Here is a 21,582-nt window from a genome sequence, read left to right on the forward strand (position 1 = left end):
AAATAATGCGATTTTTGTATAGATATTTCAGTTTTAAAAATTAATATAAACGAAATCCTTTTTAATCTAAAACATACTCTCTTTCATTATCTATAGATCTATCTGTACCTAATGTATTAAGTATTTGTTAAAATAATTATTTTATATAAGTATATTATTATATTCTATATATTACTCCCTTATCATACAAATATAAGTGTAATTGTCTTCGATTGAATTGAATTTAGATATTCGTTTCTTATCAATTGTTAGTAATTGGAGTAAATGAAGACATAGGACAAATATAGAATTCTTTTTTTTTAGTAAAATATTAACGATAAAATAGTTTCAATGAACACATGTGCGTATCTCAATTAGTTAAAAATATTATTTCTAACACAATAATGTCACTCTTAATTTTCGTTTTATTTTGGATTATGCAAACATCTCCTGAAATATTTACCACGTGTAATTCAACACTCTATATAGAGGATAATCCACTTCATCGACTTCAGTGATCTGGAAATACGTTGTCAAGCTCAATACACTGAATTAGTTTATTTATATCCTACTGCACGATGCATAATCGAAGTGAAGTGAACACTGACAACCATTTGGCATGTTCGTGAATATCCGGAAAATTAATAAATTAAATATTTCATTTAAATAAAAAATCAATCATTATTAATTACACTCAATCATTAATACACAGACACAGTTCCAAATATTCAATTCTCAAATATTATCAAAAATAAACTTTTAATAACCTCCAACTGCAAGAATGCATCTATTGAGACCGTAATTAATTTACAATTAAGTTTGCGCATTACTAAATCAAATTCTTTAATCGTTTCTCAGAGAAACATCTGTCATCTTTTCGATAATTGCAAAAAGAAGAAATCAGAAATGGGTTACTTTGACCCGTCTGGTAGTTTTAGTGTTAAGAGGAGTTTCGCTATGAGTTCTCGTATTTCTTCTACTGCTTATTGAATATACATTGCACTATAGCTTTGTTATATCCTTCCTCCTCATCCTTACCCGAAATCCTGCATACAGTGTACAAAACAACAAAACTTTTGAACGAGCAACAATCCCAAGCAGCTCCGGAAATTCGCTAAAAAACAAAGTTGGAGCGTCTCGAGTAAGAGGTCGGCGGTATTCGAGACGCAAGTAAGAGCGACCCGATGATGTACCCGAGTACAATGCGATAACTCGTGATGCACGTTCAGGTTATACCGTCGTGTCTTCACATTCCGCGCAGGTTACTGGCAAGCCGAACCATAATACCCTCGCTCAGTGGTCCCGGGGAAGGAAGATATTGAAATTGAAGAAGTAAGCGGGTGAAGGAGAAACCTGGCGGACCCGGCGAAATATGTAAAACGAAAAGGGTCGGGGGAAATGAAGCTGTAATTCCGAAACGGAAGATTGTTCCCGCGGTAGCGAGCCGGTTGGCGGGAGTTTCCGGGACGCTCGCGAGGAGAGGAGAGCGGCTGAAGTAACAGGGAAAAATAAGTCCGAGCTCATAACCGCATAAAAGAGGAGCGTCGGGTAAACAAGGGAAAAGAGCGGCGCGGAAGGTGGCCGCGCGAACAAGGAGCTCGGAAACAATGGGAGGAAACGAGATATGAGAAATCAGAGGACGACCGAGAGAGCTGCTTCGGGACTGCGTATCAAATAAAGAGCTAATGAATGTCTCTGCTCACTTTTATAAGGACGCTACGTGAAAGGGAGCTCGATCTTTGCTGGAGAAACTTCTCGCTGAAACGCGCGGGTGTCGAATAGGAGGACACTTAACAATGTTTCTGGCTCCGTGGATCTGAAAGCGGCACAGACCCGCACTTGTGCGTTAGACGTTTTTCAATTTGCGACCTTTCGCGCGCCGCTCGACACCGGAACTGAATGTTTAAGGTGTCCTTTAGACGATTCGATGGGACGAGTTTTTTAGCGGCGGTCGATCTATTTTGGGAATTGTTCTTTGTTAGATTATAGTGTACGCAAAAGAAGTGGATTGGGTATTTCGGTGTATTATATCGTGGTGATTATTGAATAGGTTAACACTAGAACTATCAGGTGGGTGAAAATGACCAATTCCCAATTTCTTCTTTTAGAATGACTGCAAAGGTACAGATACTTCTTGAAGAAATGATTAAAGAAGCTGATTTAAGCTGAAATGTTATTAAATTCGCGCGTATAGCTTTTATAAAGAATAATACGAAATAATACGAATTTTGTTCGAAGCTTTTTATGAATGCTCAAAAGTAACGAAACTATTCGAAGTTATACAATAAAACATTTTATTTACACTTACACTTATCAAAATACGAACACTTAAGACACCGTTATTTTCGCAGTCTTGAAATAACTAAAATAAAGGTAGCAGTAAAAGAAGCAAAAACTGTACAATTCAGGTCACAAAGAATTAATCCTCGTGGATTTGCTCTCATTCTTCTTTTATTTGAATTTTAAAATTGATTTCTTAAGAAGTACAGCGTCAAGAAGTAAAATATTGTTATTTTCTCGATTCCAGTGTATCAAGATCTTCAAGTCGTCTCGTTGAATCGTGTCTTGTCTCACTGATGAATTTCCAATCGAAAACGATGGCAGCTCCGGCAAAAAAGTTCCGAAGAACTTCGTTTCAGGGGAAGGATGCTTAGCCGACGGAGTTTGTAATTGAAAAGACGCCGGCCGAAAATGAGCAACCATCGGTAAAAAACCATCGTCAAGCTGGTAAACAAGTTGAGGGAGATGAACCGTGCGATAACGGTGGTTAAGTTAAACGATTTTCGCGGAAACGAATCCCGCAAACGTTGCGCGTGGAACGCGTCAAATATTCCCGGACAATGCAACGGGCCGTACGATACCAGCTTCCGGGCAAAGAAATATGAAATGGAACGTTGGGAGAATTCTATTCGCCGACAAGAAACGATGCTGGCAGATTGCTTCGGGAAATGGCGGCGAAGAGAAGACCGCTCGTTACCGGCTTCCGCTAATTTTTTACTTTCAAATATTTATTAGACTCGATTTTCATTACTGTCGGTCGTCTAATGCGTTCATTTCCTTCGGTTGAAATCGACATTTTTGGATCATTAGAGTCAACTTTCACGTGCGACCGCTGGCATCACTAGCACGGATTTCTTCGATCAATCGTTTTCTCCTTAATGTTCTTTTATTTTAAGTAAATGGCAGGAGAATGCGGGGACGTATTTCTTTGCCGATTTCACTCTGTATCGAAGTCAGTGACGACTTACGAGTTTAAGAACGGAATTATACTAATTATCATCGATTATTCATGTAATAAATATGGATTTTTATTAACAGACATGAATAGTCTTGACATGTTTCTGTCAAATATTTTTCTACGAACTATTATTTATCGTTAAACTCTGACATCATTAGCTACGATCTATGAAATTTAATTAACAGAATAATATCTGTGGTTGATAGCTAAAACATGTTTCACATATTTTTTATTGCAAGATGTCACAGGTCAGAGTTTCGTGTATCACTAATTGCCAGCGAACTATAAATATCTTTGCGTTGCTTTTTGGAAAGTCAATATGTGCTTTTATCTAAAAATATTATTTTCGTATTCTATACATTTTATACATCTCGACTAAAGTGTAAACATATTAAAATCTGTGAATTCCATTGTGGCATTTTCCTTTATCAATACATCCTGCTATCTATTAGGTAATCCTATAAACAATGCAGTTCCTTTATACTTCTTTTATTCCCAAAAATTAAAATAAACACACCTTTTTTTAATCTAAAATATATTCTTCGTCATCTATAGACCATGAAAAATGTTTACAATAACAGTTAATTTGATATCAGAGAAAATGAATAACGTTTATATTTACTTAACCGAATTATAAACATGCAAAACACTTATACCTGTTTCACCGAATAAGAACATTCGAAACATTTGCCACGAGTTTCACACGATATTCCAAAGCAAAGGGTTAACGACATAATACAAGGAAAAAGAACCTGGCGGATTCAAGAGGAAGAAACAGACTCCAGCGTAACAGAGACGTAGCCGAAAAGCCGACACAGGAAAGGTTCGTAACGCGCAAGCCGAGCGTTAACCAGAAGACAAGCAGCAGAGAACTATCGAAAAGGTAGCCGTCTATAGTGTCCACAGTGCCTTCTATGGAAACGGATTATTTGAGAGTGGCGAATTAAAGGCGCCAAGGGTGCGCGTTCCCGTGAACAAGAGGTGAATTTCGGAGAGGAAAGCTGGCCAGGTAAGAACGACCATTGGATGAGCTCTAGAGTACTCGAGAAAGGAAGGAAGCTGCGGAAAAGTAGGGGGAGGGACGTGGATCCATGTTCCAAGAGTATTCGAGTCTTTCTTAAAGGAGTCCACCGAAAACGGGGCAAAAAGGGGAAAAGCGTTGAGGGCGAAGAAGAAGAAGCAGAAAATGATGAAGAAGAAAAGGAAATATAAGAAGAAGAAGAAGAGGAAGAAGAAGAAGAAGAAGAAGAAAAAGAAGACGGACAAAAGGGTGCGGGCTCGCATTCGAGGCCATATCGAGCCACGTGACCCGAATGGAAGCATTTACTCGAATTTTCTTTTGGCCGGACGTGAGAATTAGGGGGGCCGATAAAGAGACGGAAGACAGGTTCAGATCAGTGCCTGATACTCTGCGGGTTTCGAATATGCTTGTATCCTGGCGAACAGGCACGTTTTCCATTTTCGAGACGGGGAATATTCCCGATCAACTTCAACGGAACGATTCCCATACTAAATCACCGGCTATGTCAAGAATTCCGATTATTCTTGTCCCAGGCAGAAATCCCGGGCACTTTTCTCCCCTGCCCGTCGTCCCTCATCCCTTAACTCGGCCCAGGCAATCGAAGAGGGCGCCCGGAATTCTTTCGTCCGCAGGGACGCTCCATGCCTCGGTTATTTCACTCGCTAATTACGGAAACTTTTCCGCACGCGTCGGTCTTCTTTTAAATAAACCGACCCCGTCACCGTCTCGACGAGGTTCAAGTTAATTAGCTGATTAATCCGGCGCCGTTTAAATCCGTTGCTCGAATCGCACGCGAGGAATCGGTTCTTCGTCGATGTCAGACGTGCGACGATTTTGTTACTCGACGATCACGTTCCGAGAGCGACGGCAGGTTTTATGGAGGGAAGTGGGTGTATTGGTAAGGTAAGTGTTTAGGAAATCTTTGTTAACATACTGCTACACGATTTTCTTTTAGATTAAGAGCGACTAAGTAATTTTACTATTGTAGTTCGAAAGGAATGCTTCATTCATTGTAGGTGTATATTAATTTTGAGAGTAGAATATTGAAAATAGTGAAATATTGTTTCACTTCGATTCGTGTGCGATGAAGAATATTGATTTTTGTTAAATTAATCTAGTTTTCATCACGAGTCTCGCTTGTCATAATACTAAAAGGGATTAACACGTTCGCTACCAACTTCACATGTTTGTGGCGGAGACGATTCTATACTTTATGTAAAAATAATGAAATTAATGTTATAGATATCGTCATTTAAAGTTATAACATATGTTATTATATTTTAGTTTGATTTCGTCAATATTTTATTTAGAAGCTTTATTACATTTGATAGGCGATTGCAATTGAGATCGTTACCGAAATAAGTAGTGATCGTAAAGATATTAAAGAGTATTTTATATACTGACAGTAATCTATATAAGATGAGTTAAAAAAAATGTTAATAATTATTTTTATTAATCTTCATTGTATAATATCAATAAATGAAAGTTATCGCTTAAGATTACGCATGATGACAATTGCATTTTAATATATTTTAATGTTGCATCAGTTAACAATTAAAGAAAGCGATCGTGATTGGTAATTAGATGAAACGTTCCCTTAAAGTGACTATGAGCTTACAAGCTCGAACTATTCGTAGAAGTTTCGTGCTTTCTTTATCTGAAAATCTGGAGAATCTTGAGTGGTTTATATTGTCATGAAGTTTTTAGAAGTCCTGGAGTTCTCCGAGGGTTTAAAACTCTCATTGTTAGGAGAAAGGTAAAGAGATTAGTTCAAGGTTTAAGGGGAAAGTGTAAATTTATTCAGAAGCGGCTTATGGAGTAATGAATGCATTCTTTATAATAATCACACAATGAAATTATTCTATAATAACCACTTGAAAGAAGAATGATGTATTTGATTACAAGCAATCTTCCTTACTGAAAGAATGAGGAAATTATCGAGTTTTCGTTTCGTTGTTAAAATTGAAGATTAGATTTCCGATAAAAAGTATGAAAGTTTTCGGTGAAAACTCTCTGATTGAATTGGGTTGCGAACAGACGAACGGAGTCCATCGTTAACCGGCAACACGATAGCACCGTGTTGAAAATTGAACAGCATCTATCCCTTCGAGGATATCAAATATTAAATCGGAAACGATCTGCGGTGAGCATCATGTTCGTGAAACAGTTCGACAATAACGAAAATTCACAATTCTTTCCTTCTATGCTACACATCGCAATCGTTTCACCGTCTCACCGCTCTTTAATAATTTCAACAAGTTTTGTATACTCTGCTTTCGCTTATACGATCACTGCATATTTGAGCAACATTCTGTACACCAAGTGTTTGGTGTTTTATCGTAAAGCAGAATAAAACATAGTTCCCCTTTGAAAATAAACAAAACACGAAAAATGATTGATTTTAGTCCAAAGAAAAAAATGATCACAACGTGTGTTGCGTCTGTTACAAAAATGTCAAAATTGTTCATACTAAAATTAACTTCTGAACCGTTCTTTGCATAGCATCAAAATTTTACATTACTACATATGAAAGGTAGCATTACTACTTCAGATTATTAATTTTTTCTGTCTCAAAATCTTAGTAAGATTTCTTCTACTACAATAGCCTATACAGAAAGTGCTAAGTTTCTGCTTATAATTACCATCCAAGCAGACTAAATGCTAAATGTCAGATTTCTTTTTATAATTACTACCAAAATAGTCTAAGTATCATCTGCTTCTCGAATTCTCAAATACCAAGTAAAACAGAATATTTTGCCCTAAATTACACATTTTTTACCCAAATGGCAATTATCGAACTTGTACTATTACCCACCAAGCAGTATATACTATCTAAAAAATACTCAAGAACATAGCAGAGCTAATGAGAGCAACCAGCAGATATCATTCCGCATTTCCCAGGAGCCAGCACGCAATTCAAATAACTTATTTCAAGAACCGTTTCTCGCCCGGGTATTGACTTTAATTAATCGATTCCACGGAAACCCTCGGCCATCCGGTTGATTCCCCTTCGAGAGGGACACGGGTCTAACGACTGTGGCGGTCGCGCGGAAATAAAATTGCCGTTGGCTCATGGCGGAGGAGAGGCTGTGCTCGCGACACTATCGAATTCCCGGCGGAATAAAGTCTCGGTTCTTGAGTTTTCTGATAACACGGCCGCGAGGCTCGCGCTCGCGTAAGATCGATTTACCGGTTGGTAGCGAGGCGCGGAGAGTAGCTGGCGATGATAGGGTATCTGGATGGTGAAAGGGGACACCGTCTGCTTCGTCGGAAGACTTCCGATAAGACTTCACCCGGCGAGCCCGTTGGTACGCAAGATGAGACCAGGCGAGAGAGACGGAGAGCGAGAGAAACTAAGATAAAGCAAGGAAGAGATGGAGAAGAGACCAAGAGAAACTAAGAGAGACTAAGAGGAAGCAAGAAACAAAACAAGGAAGAGAAATATAGAAGGGAATAAGAGACAGAGAGCAAGAAAGACCAAGAGAAAGCAGGAGAGAGGAGGAATAAGAAACAGAGCATAGGAGAACAAGAGGAAGCAAGAAAGAGAAAAAAAAGCAAAGAGAGAGGGAACAAGAGAAAACAAGAAATAAGAGACAGAGAACAAGAGAGGACCAAAATGCAAGGAAAAGAGAAACAAGAGGAAAAGGAAGAAATAAAGAAAAACAGAGATCAAGAGAACTAAAAAAAGCAAGTGATATACCAAGAGAAATCTAGAAGGAGAGACAGAAAGAGGAAGAGAATAAAAAGAAACAAGAGAAATAAAAGGAAAGGCGGCCTCGATTGATTACACGGCAACTTCCTCGAGACATTCGACAGAACGGCCGATACGTGACACTTGGACGTTCACATGAGAATGAAGCGTTTCATTCTGTCCCTTCAATCGGTCCATTCTCGGTCTCTCGCGGATATCGGTTCACGTGCGATCGCTTCTCGCATGCCGACAAGTTCCCTCCGCTGACCGTAATTGTGCAATACGATAGTTACACCCTGGAGCCCTCTCTTTCAGTCGTGTTACCGAATCAAGGCCCTTCCCCTTTCTAGCTGTTGTCGGTTTTGGTAACCAGTGCTCTCCCTTCTGCGAAACGAGTCTTTGTGACATTATCCGCGCGCTGTGCGAAGGCTTTCAGACGACGATATTGTACTGTTCAGAGGAGACTTGATGTCTACCTAGATGGCACAAAGGATAGTCTTTGGCTATGTTTCGTACAAACAAAGTGTGCAATTTTCATTGGCCACGTGTAACCCTATACATGAAGAGTACATCAATATCGAGAATGAAATAGGAACAAATGAAAATTGATCGATTGGACACATATTCGTTTCATTAAACATTTTCATTTGAGAGTTTTGTGTGTATTCTAGTACTTTTAGTTATAACGGAATGGGCTGAAAAAATTGATTTTGGTTAGATAAATGACATCTTCTAAGATGTCCATAGAAAAACGCTCACCAGGAAACGGTCTTGATACAAAAAGAATTTTTGACAGATTTAAAAAAAGGGTGAAACATTTAAGAAAACAACAAGCTTTAAAGAAGTGATTACTAACAAACTATACTAAATATACACAATACTTGTTTAAAATTTCTCGATCACGAAGAGCGATGAAAAAAGTAAATGGTAAAATATAGTATTATCAGATGAAAGAAGCTTTTAATTTAGATAGGCACGATATCAGGTTAAAACAACGATGACACACTTACATTCATTAAAAAAATTGTAAGACCTATGTAAAATGTAATTATGCTTTTAAAATATCGAGGAAAAAATCTCTGGCTTAATATACCCGTCAATGTTAAATAATTATACCACTATCGCTGTAATAAAATTACCTATACTTCATTCTATGCAATTTTATTCATTATTTTTAAAATCGATATCCTAATGTTTTTTGTACTGTCTCGTACAGATAATTCAAATAATTGTCTAGTAACAACAGAAACGAGCATATATAAAACAAAGTCTACGAATGTATTCTAGTATATAGGATATCGGTATTCACAAGTGTAAAATCTCAGGAAAATTAGTGGCCCACCGTACCCTGTTACACGCAACGATAAACCACAAGGGATTATTTGTAAAGTAGAAACTTCTACCGATTATAAATAGGTAAAAGAAAATAGAGAAGTCTTACTTGCATCGTGTACCTTCCTTCGGCTATTTTTTTTAGTCGTATATCAGCTATGTAATGGAAAATTTACCGTAAATATCTTCATCCGCTTACCCTATCATTTACGAAAGTATAATCCACCGTAATAGGTGCAAAGCATGCATCCTGATACGTGAACATTCTTATCTTGATTTTCCATGAAGCATCGATTGCTATAATTCATTAATAACATTTTACGGGAGAACAGAGTTATCGATATGAACAATTAAAAAACGAAGTTATATTTTTGTTTTCCTGAGATAGGCATTCTTAATCTTGATTATAAAGTCAGTATAAACGAAAAACGTAACTGTCAAACACAATTTTACAATTCAGTACATGTATTTGTTACAGTTTTAGTAAATTTATTACATTCATTACCACAAGCATATTTATCGTGTTTTAAATGATTATTCTTCACCGAAAAAGTTGAAGTGGCAATACAAAAATGAATATTATATTAAACAAATTCAACTGGATAATAAAAAATACTTTCTGCTTGAAATGCCATTTTAATTAATGGAAGAAAAATGTTGACCTTCTGTTTTATATATGGAACAATGATAGGCAAAAAGATAATATGGAATTGCTAGAATTATTTAAGATACATATACCAATAACTAATCAGTTCAAATTATAGAGATATAAATATGTAGTATAAATATTTAATATAAATATACAATATAAAATATTTATACTTATATGGAAACATATTTACATTTATGTTTATATAAATTTATATTTATATTTAACTAACGACTTTTCGATACATTTATCTTATACCGACATTGTAACGCAAGACAAGTGACGAGAAGCTTAACAATTAAAGAAAATTAAGAATAAGAAATCTCAACGAGAACTCGACAAAGAAGCGACAAAGAACTGATACATGCAATTGTGAGAAACAATATACAAATAGATTATGAAACCGATACCAACATCCCAGCCACCTAACTCCTGTTCTTTGTAACTGTTATAGAAAATAACAGTTCATAGAAACTGCTTCGAGAACAAGAACCGATATCATAACAGCTTTCAACCCGTGGGGCTTAGCTTTCCTATAACTTGTGATTGGCAGAATACGTGTTATCATCGCAGCCTGCCGATCGGAAGTCAGAACGTGCACCGTTGGCACTCGGCGTAGTGATACAGTCAGGCGCTATAATCGTGCTTCGTCAATCTTCTTATGAACACGTCACTATTCGGTGCTGTACTATCGTGGCGCCCGGTTGACAGTGACACACACTGTGAGGTCTTCTTGTTGATAAAAGCGACAGAGACAGTTATGAATGAGTAACAGCGATCAATTAATGCAACGCAGATTCGAATACACTGATTATTACTTTGCTTACTCAGACTAGTAATCACACATTTGCAGAAAGTGAATGGTGTGTTATATTTGATTATTATGTCCGATGCTCTGTTATTTAAAATTCTTAATCGGTCGAAATAAAGAAACAGAATCCAATTAGCTAATAATACGACAGTATCGTTAAAGTTTATTGCTTCTTCTATTTCAACGCAAATTGAATAAATACTTCATTTAAATAAAAATGTTAAAATGTTAAATTTGTTAACATGTTAAAACATTAAAACGTTAACATTATTAGTAGTGCAACGCATAAAGAATCATAATTTTAATTACGTATATACCCTGAAAAAAAAAATCAAAAACAAACCGAACACGAAGTCAAATGCAAAATAAAATCCTTAAAATTTCGCTCGACAATACCGTCCCGCATTCATTTCCGCTGCATCCGGGCGCACGGTAGAAAATTCGTGGCGAGCGTCTCTATTCCGGGGTCTTTGGTCGCAAAATTATAGCTCTCTATAATGGTCGGGTAGCATGCATCAAAGCGGTTTCACACGCTGTCGTCTCTTTTCCCTTTTAAAATGTCACTTAGCCGGCGCTTCCTGGTCCAGCGAGTACACGCCGCGGAACGCGGACGAACACACGCTCGAACGCGGACAAGAACCGTCGTTATTTGCCGAGGGATCGAGAGAAAAGGGGTAAAGGAGCGGGAACGGGGGTGGCTGATAAATCACGAGTTCATGCGCCACTTTTCGTCTTCTCCTTTTGCCTCGGCGTTCTCCACCCTTGCCGGCATGACGACGCGTTCCAACGATGTGCCATTATTAAGACGCTGGGCGTCGCGACGCTCGCCAACCCCCTCCACAACGGCGGATTCTCGAAAGGTTAAAGAGGTTAACGCTAGATCTGCGGACATTCACTGTACTCTTCATTGCATTAGGTTGGCCGAGATGTCTTGTCGCTTTGCTTTACAATATAGTGCTCCCGTTGTAAAATCGGAATAAACTGGTTAACTGAGGAATTTAATTAAAAAAATTTCGACCTAGTATGTATAATAGATGATTTTATTTGAAAATGTCTTGAAGAAGCCTTTTCGGAAATTCTAAATGGAGAAATCTAGAATGCATCATTTTGATCTTTCTATTAGTCCTATTAAGATTTATACGTAGCCTACTAGGAAAACGTTATTTAATCCTCGCATAGTGAATGCCATCGTTTAACGTTCGTTATTTCTGAAATTCTTCATGCAATTATGTACACATATGATTGTAATGGTAACAATGATACACATGTATTCGCAATTCCTTTGTGAAACTTACTTAACCTGTTAAGTATGGAATTTAGTCTCAAAAGTCTTTCATTGTGCTCGCAATGAAATCAATTAATGAAGTCTATAATCATTTAATGCAGGTCAAATGCACCAATAATATATTTCAACGAAAAGCTAAAGCAGAAAGAAGAAGAATTGCACGTTTATCTGAAAAAATAAATAATTTATCGTTGAAAGAATTAGTATCATTTTGATTTTAAGATGACGTGTATACTCGTCGAACGCAGTTAAGTGGTACAATATTACAAATGAGTAAGCTAAGGGACACGTTTTCGAAGCACACAAAATTAATTAAATTAATTTAAAAATTACGAATACCCATATGTAAAATCCTAATATAATTCCTAATGGCCCTCGGGAAGTTGATGCAACATTAAAAATAATTATATGAATTTAACACTGATCCTCCCCCTTCCGGTCAAAACTTCCACCCGTTGTGTCGCGTGCCCGTCGCGACGATCGCGTAAGAAAGTTATGCCTGGCGTCACGATTTATTTGCAGCGAAGTTTACGCGGGATTTACGCCCGCCGAAGCGGCCGATGAAAATAGGTGAGTTTGTTTTGAAGCGAGCTCCAGAACCGGGAGTATCGGAACTCGCGAGAAACTGCGCACTAAATTTTTATAGACACTTACTGAGACGGTGTTACGTATAAAGAGGGAAATTCGTTTTTGAACGCGAACACTGTATTTCGGGTTTAATCTGTTCGACTGCACTGAATTTTATAACGCCTTATTGTCGCCCAAGAACGTTCGGCCACGATTTTATAGGAGTAAGTATTTGGTGTATTGTAAAAATGTATTATAAGGATAGATTGGCGTTATGATGTGACGTGAATTATAAAATAATTTCAGACATTCATTGTAGTATTCCAGTGAAACTATTTATTTTCAAAATCATTTCGAATATTCAATGCTTTGAACATATGAATAATTGCGAAACAAAGAAACTTGAACCAGTCATTTTGACTGGCCCGGTAATTCTAGTGTTAAGAACGAATGGTTTCGAAATGGTTATAAATTTCACAAATATATTCGATAAGATGTGATTTAACATTTTCATTAGATATTTTCATAATTATTCTGACAAATTGAGAGAATAAAAGTTATAAAATTGTTTTTGTTTGACTTACGTATTTATGAATGGTTACAAAAAAGTTTCATTAAGGAGAAAAGGGAATAGCTAAAAAGCGTATCGCCGTAAAAGGCGACGAACAAATATATTAAATTTATAATCGCAAAGTAAATTAGTTATCAATTCAACAAAAAAAGATTGAAATTCCGATCCCTTTAATGGAGGCGAGTAACAAGTAGTCGTAGAAGAAATCGTGGAAAATTAATATAGGACCATTGTAAGCATTATAATACGGAGGCAGAAATATAGCATGCAGCGTAATGCGAAAAAAAACGCAAAGCAAACGCGGAACTGCAATACGTACACGGCATTCAATTAAACGACGGTGTAATTTCTACAGCGAACATCCTCCTGCCACAATAAAAATCGATCGTTTGACAATTTAATGAATCGTAAGTTACGAGCAACGACAAAAAGTATCAATGTAAGTTCGAGCATTCAATTATTAACGGGATTATAAATAACACGTTTAATGGTAACTAAGAACGTTATTAAGTTTAATTATTAAACAGCTGTCGTTTGGTTTCTAATGTAATTGTAAAGGTCTACGGAAATTATTCTTTTCTTAAACAAACTTTAAATAATATAACCGTTTATTAGAGTATAATTACAAATTTACAATAATGATAACTCATGCCGATATTCATTTATAATTCTTCCCAACAATTATTCTCATAAATATGTCTACAATATAATAATAAGTGTACAATGGTCCAAGAAAAATCAGAAAATTCTCAAACATAAATTTTCTTTTTATATAATCAAATTTACAACGACCTAACTAATAAAAACAGCAACGACTAATGAAAAGAAACAAAAAACAGAAAGATCACTGATTCACAAATAACACTGAATCCTTTATTCCGCACACAAAGGGAGCCACCATCTTTTACAAAGGAATGCCAAGATATATTTCCGAGAATGTTATTTATGGAAAACGTTCTCCATTCCTGGTTTCATTGATTGCCAGACGAAGTCATGTTCTTTTTCGCGGCGTGCGCTCAAGGGATCCCAGCTTTTTAGAACGTAAAAGAGGAGCGCATGCAGATATGCCCGATAGGTTTAAAACGTAGCAAGAGCAAGGTAAGCAAGACAGTTTGCTACAAGTTGTTACGCCCAACGGCGGAATCAACATTAATTCTTCTTTTATACTTTATGCCTGATTAAAAATAGTGCCTCGGAGCGGCGAGGCTACAGCTCGCGGAGACCGTGCAGAAAGAGGGGAAAAAAAGAGGGCGGAACGATTCGTTGGCGTAAACGCGGCCAGAAAGCCGTATTACAAGGCTGAAACAGCGGGCTTTTTCCGAAACCGTTCTCTGTGCTCCTCTAGGGCCGCTTTCATGTTTGAAAAGTTCGCCTGAAAATCCGAAGAGACTTCGGTTTCAACGGATAACCCGGCTATATTAACGTTTCATTGGCCAAAATTCCTGTGGCTTATAAACAAATTTCGTTCCCTTTGAACTCTGTTGATCGTGAGGGAGAATTATTATGAGTACAATACTTTTGTATGACAATAAATTAATATCGTAGGTCTGTCGGAACGTTTTATCTGATGATGTCACCTCAAGTTTTCCAAAATGAGTCATTATACAGAAATGGAATCCAGAAATTACTATTAAATTGGAAAAAAGTTATTAGTAATGGTGGAAATTATATTGCTCAGTAAATATTAATAAACATATTACTAATACACGTCAACAGCTTTCTAATATTTGCTGTACAACATTTAACATGGTTCATAAAGTAATTTATAATTTTTCACTTCTGACATTTCACTGGTCATAATATAGACAATCCTACAGATCACTAAAGAAAAATTTATCGACGCTACTATCGTACCAGATAAATTGACTGTTACACTTTCCATAATCTTATTTCATTTCCAAAGAAAAAACTGGGAATCTGCAAATGCTAGGAAAGTATCTAAATGTAAAATTGCTTTGCAATGATTAAATGAAAAGGACGCTGAATGAACGTTTACATACAAGTTTATCGAATACTAAGTAACATTTTATGTAGCACCGGTTGCGCGTAAAATCTGGTTGGTCGGTTCGAAGAAAATTGTTCAAGATAATATTCCAAGTAATTTAGAACGCGAGACGTGGTCCAACTGCGTTATGAAATACCGCCAACTATTCGCTCTCCTTTACGATAACACCTGACGAAAACAGTGTTCGAGCGCAATCTCTTATAGGACTGTACCAACGGCTCCGGAAGTTATAAAGTTCGTAACTTATGGAAACACTTTATCAGAAGCGTCGAGTTAACCTCGGGACCGTTAATTTTGTAACGATTCCGCCGGTGTCCGTTCGTGAAACTCTTACTCGGAAAGGAAAAAGAGGCACGATATCGATAAAAAATTTGCATTCGAATCGCCATGCACTTAGAACGATGTTCGGAGTCCCCGCTGCGAATCGAGGAAATTAATATATCGGGAAGGATAACGACTACTGCTGAACCGAAATGACTGATGCTATCCGGAAATGAACTGAACTTAAACGGACAACCTCGGGAATAATATATCTTGCTTTTAGCTATATGAAATCTTACGGAACGTTACGCAAATTGTTCCTGACAGTCTGAGTGTTTGAAATTGGGCTTTTATCATTCAATGACTTCTGGCTCGTGCTGCGAGGTGGATCAGTATGACGCGTCTCTGGAGATAATGTAAAACGTGACGGACAGACTGATGATTTTGTATGGAATTATGGGAAATTCAGAAAAACCATTCTCTATCGTAATTCTATTTTTCTAATTGTATTCTTAAAAATCAGTAAATTGTGTAAACATGTAATAAATAGAAATGTATTAATACTAAACATTTTTTATAAGTAAATAATATAATTCTTTTATTTTATTTTTTTCTTGTAATTTCTTTTGTAATGAAAGTTTTTGTTAAATAAACAAACAAATTACTTTAAAAAATTCGCTAAAAAAAGTCGTCCGAAAGCAACTCAATTGACTAAAATTAAAGTATAAAAATAATCTTAGTCAGTCGTCTAAAAGCATCGATCAAAGTAATTGCAAAAAGTAACGTTAATTAATGCAATCATTACTGGTAGTCACGGCGAACGTCGATTCAAGAGTGATTATACACGTCTGAGTCAGTTTGAAACGGAGGCATGTCGGAAACCCTGCAGGCAGACAATTCATTAAGCTAATACGCGTGAAATCGTTTTTCGAACAATAGAATCCATGTTACGTATAACGATAAAACAATTCGTAATAGCATTAGATGGGACTGATGAGAATCTATTTGCAGTTCCCCTGTACGTAGGTACGTACTCGCTTATTGCCATCGTCGTTTAATCGTATTACATACACGGCTTGTTTGTTGCGTCAATATTTAGGATCGAGCGATAAATCAGCCGCAAAGTCTACGTTTCCTAATGCTGTGCGTTGCGCTGGGTTTGTTCTCCCTTTATAACGGTTATTGTTCCTAAAACGGCATCCTTTCCGCCGGCACGTTCGTGTACACACGCTGTGCAGCGCGTGATTGTTAAATAAATGAACGAAACAGTAACCCAAAGTCAAATTCCCAGTCGCTTTTGTCGAGCGTGTGCTCATTAAGTACTCATGTGGCGACAAAAGATTTCCGGACGTCGAGTACGTTGTTGCCCGTGTTTTGCTGACTGTAACTTCCCAGCCTAAACTGATTAACATTTGACACTACATGAATGATATACGTTACTGATATTGTTACGGCGAAATTTAGATTCCGACTCCTGCGAAATGCTGCAATGACATCCTCTCATTTGTCAAATAACATTCTTTCGATGAATATTGCTACAATGGAAACTAAGATTCTCCGTTACAGTGAAATAAAATTGAATTTATCAATTGGCTTTTTGTTTGATAATTGTTACTTGTTGATATTTTTATTGTACTGTTTTATGTGAAAGAGGAAGTGTAAATATAGAAAATATGTTGTATTTGTTCTAATGTTTATGAATTTTGTTTCGAAAAAAAGTCATATGTATAATATGGGAGATTTTCATTTTTATTTCAACAGGAAACTATTAACGCGATCACTTATAGGAGAATCAACAGTGAATTATGTGTAAATTCGAAATAATTTACACATTCGGTTACTAGTGGTGCATATTTGTATCGAACGCAATTTAGTATTTTCGATAAAATCAAATGAATTTTATGCGCATTGTTATACGATGTTATAACGGTTATATAAAGTTATTTGTGTTATGTAAAATGTCACGGAGAAAATCAATGACCACTTTGTAACGTTTTTCAATATTTCATGAAAAGAGCACGCTGTGTTCCATGTAATATTGTAACTACGAAGATTATTACCGAAACAAACGAGTGCAACGAACGCGACAAACACAAAGATACTAAAACTGTGTTACGCAATGTAACATATTCAAAGGGAAATTTTTGTAAAATAAACATGAATTGCAATTCTACAGTTTCTCTCTCACATTTTTCGAATAACCGAATTTTCCGATTATTTATATAGTCTGCAATTTTCATGCAAATTACATGTCGCACGATCGACGTGAATAATAAATGCAATCTCATTCGAGAAACAGAATAAAGTAAAAATTTATCTGAATAATAGTCGACTCTGTTATGGTTATTTAACAGTTTTAATCAAGTAAAAATAACAAGATCTAATATTAAGAGTAACAATAGACAACCTACACTTTAACAAAACAGTAACGTACATGCTTTGCGTTGAGTTTTTCGTTTTCCCAATTTAAAACACAAAAAAGACTGACACTCTCAAAACGAATGACAATGCATTTTTCCGAATTCTCCAAAATGTAAACTATAAATTGATTGTAAACAAAAATTTAGCAGTTAAAAAAATATATATATATAAATTTTCCATTATCCCAATTTTGTTGAAAAATAAAGTAAAGAGAAAAAACGCCTACACCACTTTCAAAATAAACGGTCCAAACGTTAAAAGGTGACTGTAGCCACTTGCCGCGAAACAAAGGACTACTTATCGAACGGCCTTCGCGTAGCTGGGCCGGTTTTAAAAAGAATCTAAAGCGCTTACCTTGATGGTGAACTGCCTGCACAGCGGCTTGTACGCGTTCGTCCCACAAACGAGAAATCGATCAGGCCCTTGTCTACCGAATACGCGCACGTAATTCTGACATTCGTCCTCGCTACGTCCCTTCAAGTAACAAAGTTCACGATGCGCCCCACTGCTGGACCACTGCAACCTCTGTAACAAAACAAGAACAAGCCGGCCGTTACTTTAGAATCTAATTCCTGAAACGCTGCCTGCGGTCGACGAACTGTCACGCGGAACACGAGAACTAGTATCCGGAGAACGAGATTTGGAAAATTACGTACTCGTGGAAGAAAGAATCGCGTTGATCCTTAATTAGCATACGGCGCAGGTTAACGTGGGCAGGTAGATAAGTAAGTACATATACTCGCTCACATTTTTCTGGAGTGACCCAGAGACGCGAGGATTAAACGGAGATTTGCTTTTTATTTCGTTAAGAGCTTCATTAAGTTACAGTTAACGTAAGAAGTTTAAAACGTACACTTTATTAAAGTACGTTTTCATTTGCGTGAGCGCCGCGTGGTTTTTAGTTGGTCTGAGAGACAGTATGCTGTAACAAGGGAATTTCAGGAAATAAATTGTCAAATAATTTGAGATAAAGCAATTGACGTTCTGATCTTGTAAGAAACAGATTCGAACGATGAGTAAATATAGTTTTTATTGAAATGTGTATCTTTTATTTAAAAGTATCTTAATGGGAATTTATGGAATTGTATAAAACTGAATCTATGTGACACGTGGAATTTATAGGTAATTCTTAAACATACAAAAAGCTAAAAATTTTCTCAGCACAGAGAATTAAATATTATTCATGATCAATTAATACATTGATTATTTTAAACGTATACAATATATTTTAAAAAAGTTGTTTTTATACAAGGATTAGAAATATATTTTGTACTTTTATAATCACTACGTTTGAGAAAACATATTTATTATCCTTTGTATTTCATTCGCGTTTTTAGCAAGAACATTTTCTCGAAATATAATTGAAATATTGTTGATAATAAAATTGGTTAAATATTGATGACAGGAACTTGCAACAGTTACGCTAGCACGTATAAAAAGGTTCCGTTACAATGACAGATAAAATCTATGCTAATTCGTACTATAGTCGTACCCGTTTCCATAATTTCAAAAATACAACAGTATATCGCTCTTTGTAGATCTGTGCTGTTTTTAATCCGTGTACATGGAATGAAAATACGAAGCATACATAAACATCGGAAAAAAGTATCCTAACGATCGCCTACTACGAACGCATTAAAATTTCTTCCTGCGAATGCGCATTGCGTTAACAAATGCATTAAATAAAAATAGATGCAACGCGACTATCGAAGCACGCGATCTCCAGTGGAATGAATACTTAAACACTCATTCCCCGAACGAGAAATAATCTTATCGTGGCGTTCTCAGTTAATTAAAAAATTATTTAGAGTGACCAAGCTGAATGAATGACACTGCGTTTCGCCGCCCATGGCAGACAGTGTAATGTAAGTTACAAAAAATTTGGACTTCAAACGAGATTGTTACACATGAGGAGCTTTCAATTTATTTATGAAATCTACCAGCAAAAAAGTACGTTCGAAAAAAAACACCAAATATCTGCGTGAGAACGAATGCACATTAAACTTACTAATATTTTCATTTCGAAATGAATTTCAAGCGATCTGAAAAAAACATCGTAAATGGCACGAGTTCACCCGGCGAGATATGTAAAATAATTCTAAAAGTATCCCCAGAATCTGCAATATTTTCCACGCTCAGATAATTTAATTACGAAATTTCGGTGAAGGTAAATCTGCAATCGCGCGTGACTCTTAAAATGCATACTCGTCATGTTCATTGCGTTGCATACGTGTATTCAAATTCTATTCAAGTGAAAAATTTTAAACCACGCATTGAAGGAAATGATGTGAAAGTAATCAAAATTGCATGTATTTGTAATTGACTGCATTCATATGAAAAACTGAAAAATGATGAATATTGGTAATTGCTTCAAAAAATTCATACATTTATTAAAAAAAAAGTTTCTGCTCAAATTTTGAATAAAAAAGACTGTCACTCTTCCAATAAACGCACAAATAATTACAAAATTGAAAATTCAATTGCTCACAAAAATTTTCTAATTTTAACAACAAAAAATGCTGCACAAATTACTGTCAAACATGACTACATCCAAAATGAAAGTACTAACTAATAAAAAGAAAAAAAAAACAATACTCCATTTTCCGTCGCAACCGATTTCTCCGATACCTATACATCACGAAAACGAAGGTAGATCTGCGCTCGGCGCACGATGATCTCCGAGAATCGGCCATCGAGTCTCCGACATAAAAAGAAAGAAGATTTAAACCCGTCGGACGGTATAACCGGGCTCCCATCGCGCTGAAATTGGCACCGCCATCTCGTTTGTCACCGGCGAACATTACCCCGAACGTAATTATAAAATACTTGCAGCGAGGTGTTCGGTCAAAAATCAAACGTCGCTCACCCTGACTGGAAATTCCAGATTTCCTTGCGCGAGCCCGACAATCGCTCGAGGCGAGCGTGGAAAGATCCAGTGCGCGAAACAACGAGTCACGGAACGAAATGGGGGTGGGGGGAGAGAGAGAGAGAGGCAGAGGAGGGGAAGGTTGGCGGGATTTTACAAGAGGAGCTGCAGCTGCATATTCTAGAGCAGAAATCCTTGAACATGCTGTGCACAGCCTGCCCCCTTCCTCTTCGTGCAGCTTCCACCATGGCAGTAAGTAATCGAGCAGTTCGCGCTATCTTTTTATGGTTTCTCATGGCCGACCCAGAAATTTTCTCCCTTTTGATAATTTCGGATGACCCTGACGCCGGTTGCAACGGCTGCGAAAGGTAAATCTTATCAGCTGCTACTTTGTACAGTCTACTACTTCACTGAAAGAACGACGATAGATATAGATGGTCTCGTTCCAGTGCATTATCTAGGATCGTATTTTCTTTCTGTTAGAGCAACGCACGGGTGGTCTTTTATATACGGAGTGTTTGTATGGTTTGGGTGAAGCTTTCTTGGGATTGGTGATATTGTAGTTTCAGTGTTCAGTAGTAGGAGTTATAACTGATTATAAATATGTGTAAATGATAAAAATTGGTAACGTACGTAGATACTGGAATAAATTTGAATATCGAGCTTTGATAAACATGGAATTTTCTACTGATACCAATTTTTAAAGTAAACTTGTGTAAGTTAGTGTCGAAAAGTTTATATCTCCAATGATACGATTAATTCACGTTGAACTAATGTGACGATTCATTGAATTCTATTCTTTTATTGTATTCTATATATTTAAGTAAACTAGTATGAATACATAAACTCCGCAGTCCGCCAATAAATTAAATCGTTAAATTGCAG

General features: G+C 36.7%; 1 protein-coding gene across 5 annotated transcripts in view; it reads right to left on the reverse strand.

Moving 5' to 3' along the window:
• LOC116433372 (semaphorin-1A) overlaps nucleotides 1-21,582 on the reverse strand; it is a 635,674-nt gene that overhangs the window by 240,241 nt on the left and 373,851 nt on the right. For all 5 annotated transcript variants that reach the window (XM_076368704.1, XM_076368702.1, XM_076368703.1 and 2 more), the window contains one exon: nucleotides 18,186-18,356. In XM_076368704.1, the coding sequence (XP_076224819.1) occupies nucleotides 18,186-18,356 (171 nt within the window). The remainder of the gene's footprint in view (nucleotides 1-18,185; nucleotides 18,357-21,582) is intronic.

Source organism: Nomia melanderi, chromosome 6 (genome assembly GCF_051020985.1).
Source record: "Nomia melanderi isolate GNS246 chromosome 6, iyNomMela1, whole genome shotgun sequence".
Classification (NCBI taxonomy): Eukaryota; Metazoa; Arthropoda; class Insecta; order Hymenoptera; family Halictidae; genus Nomia; species Nomia melanderi.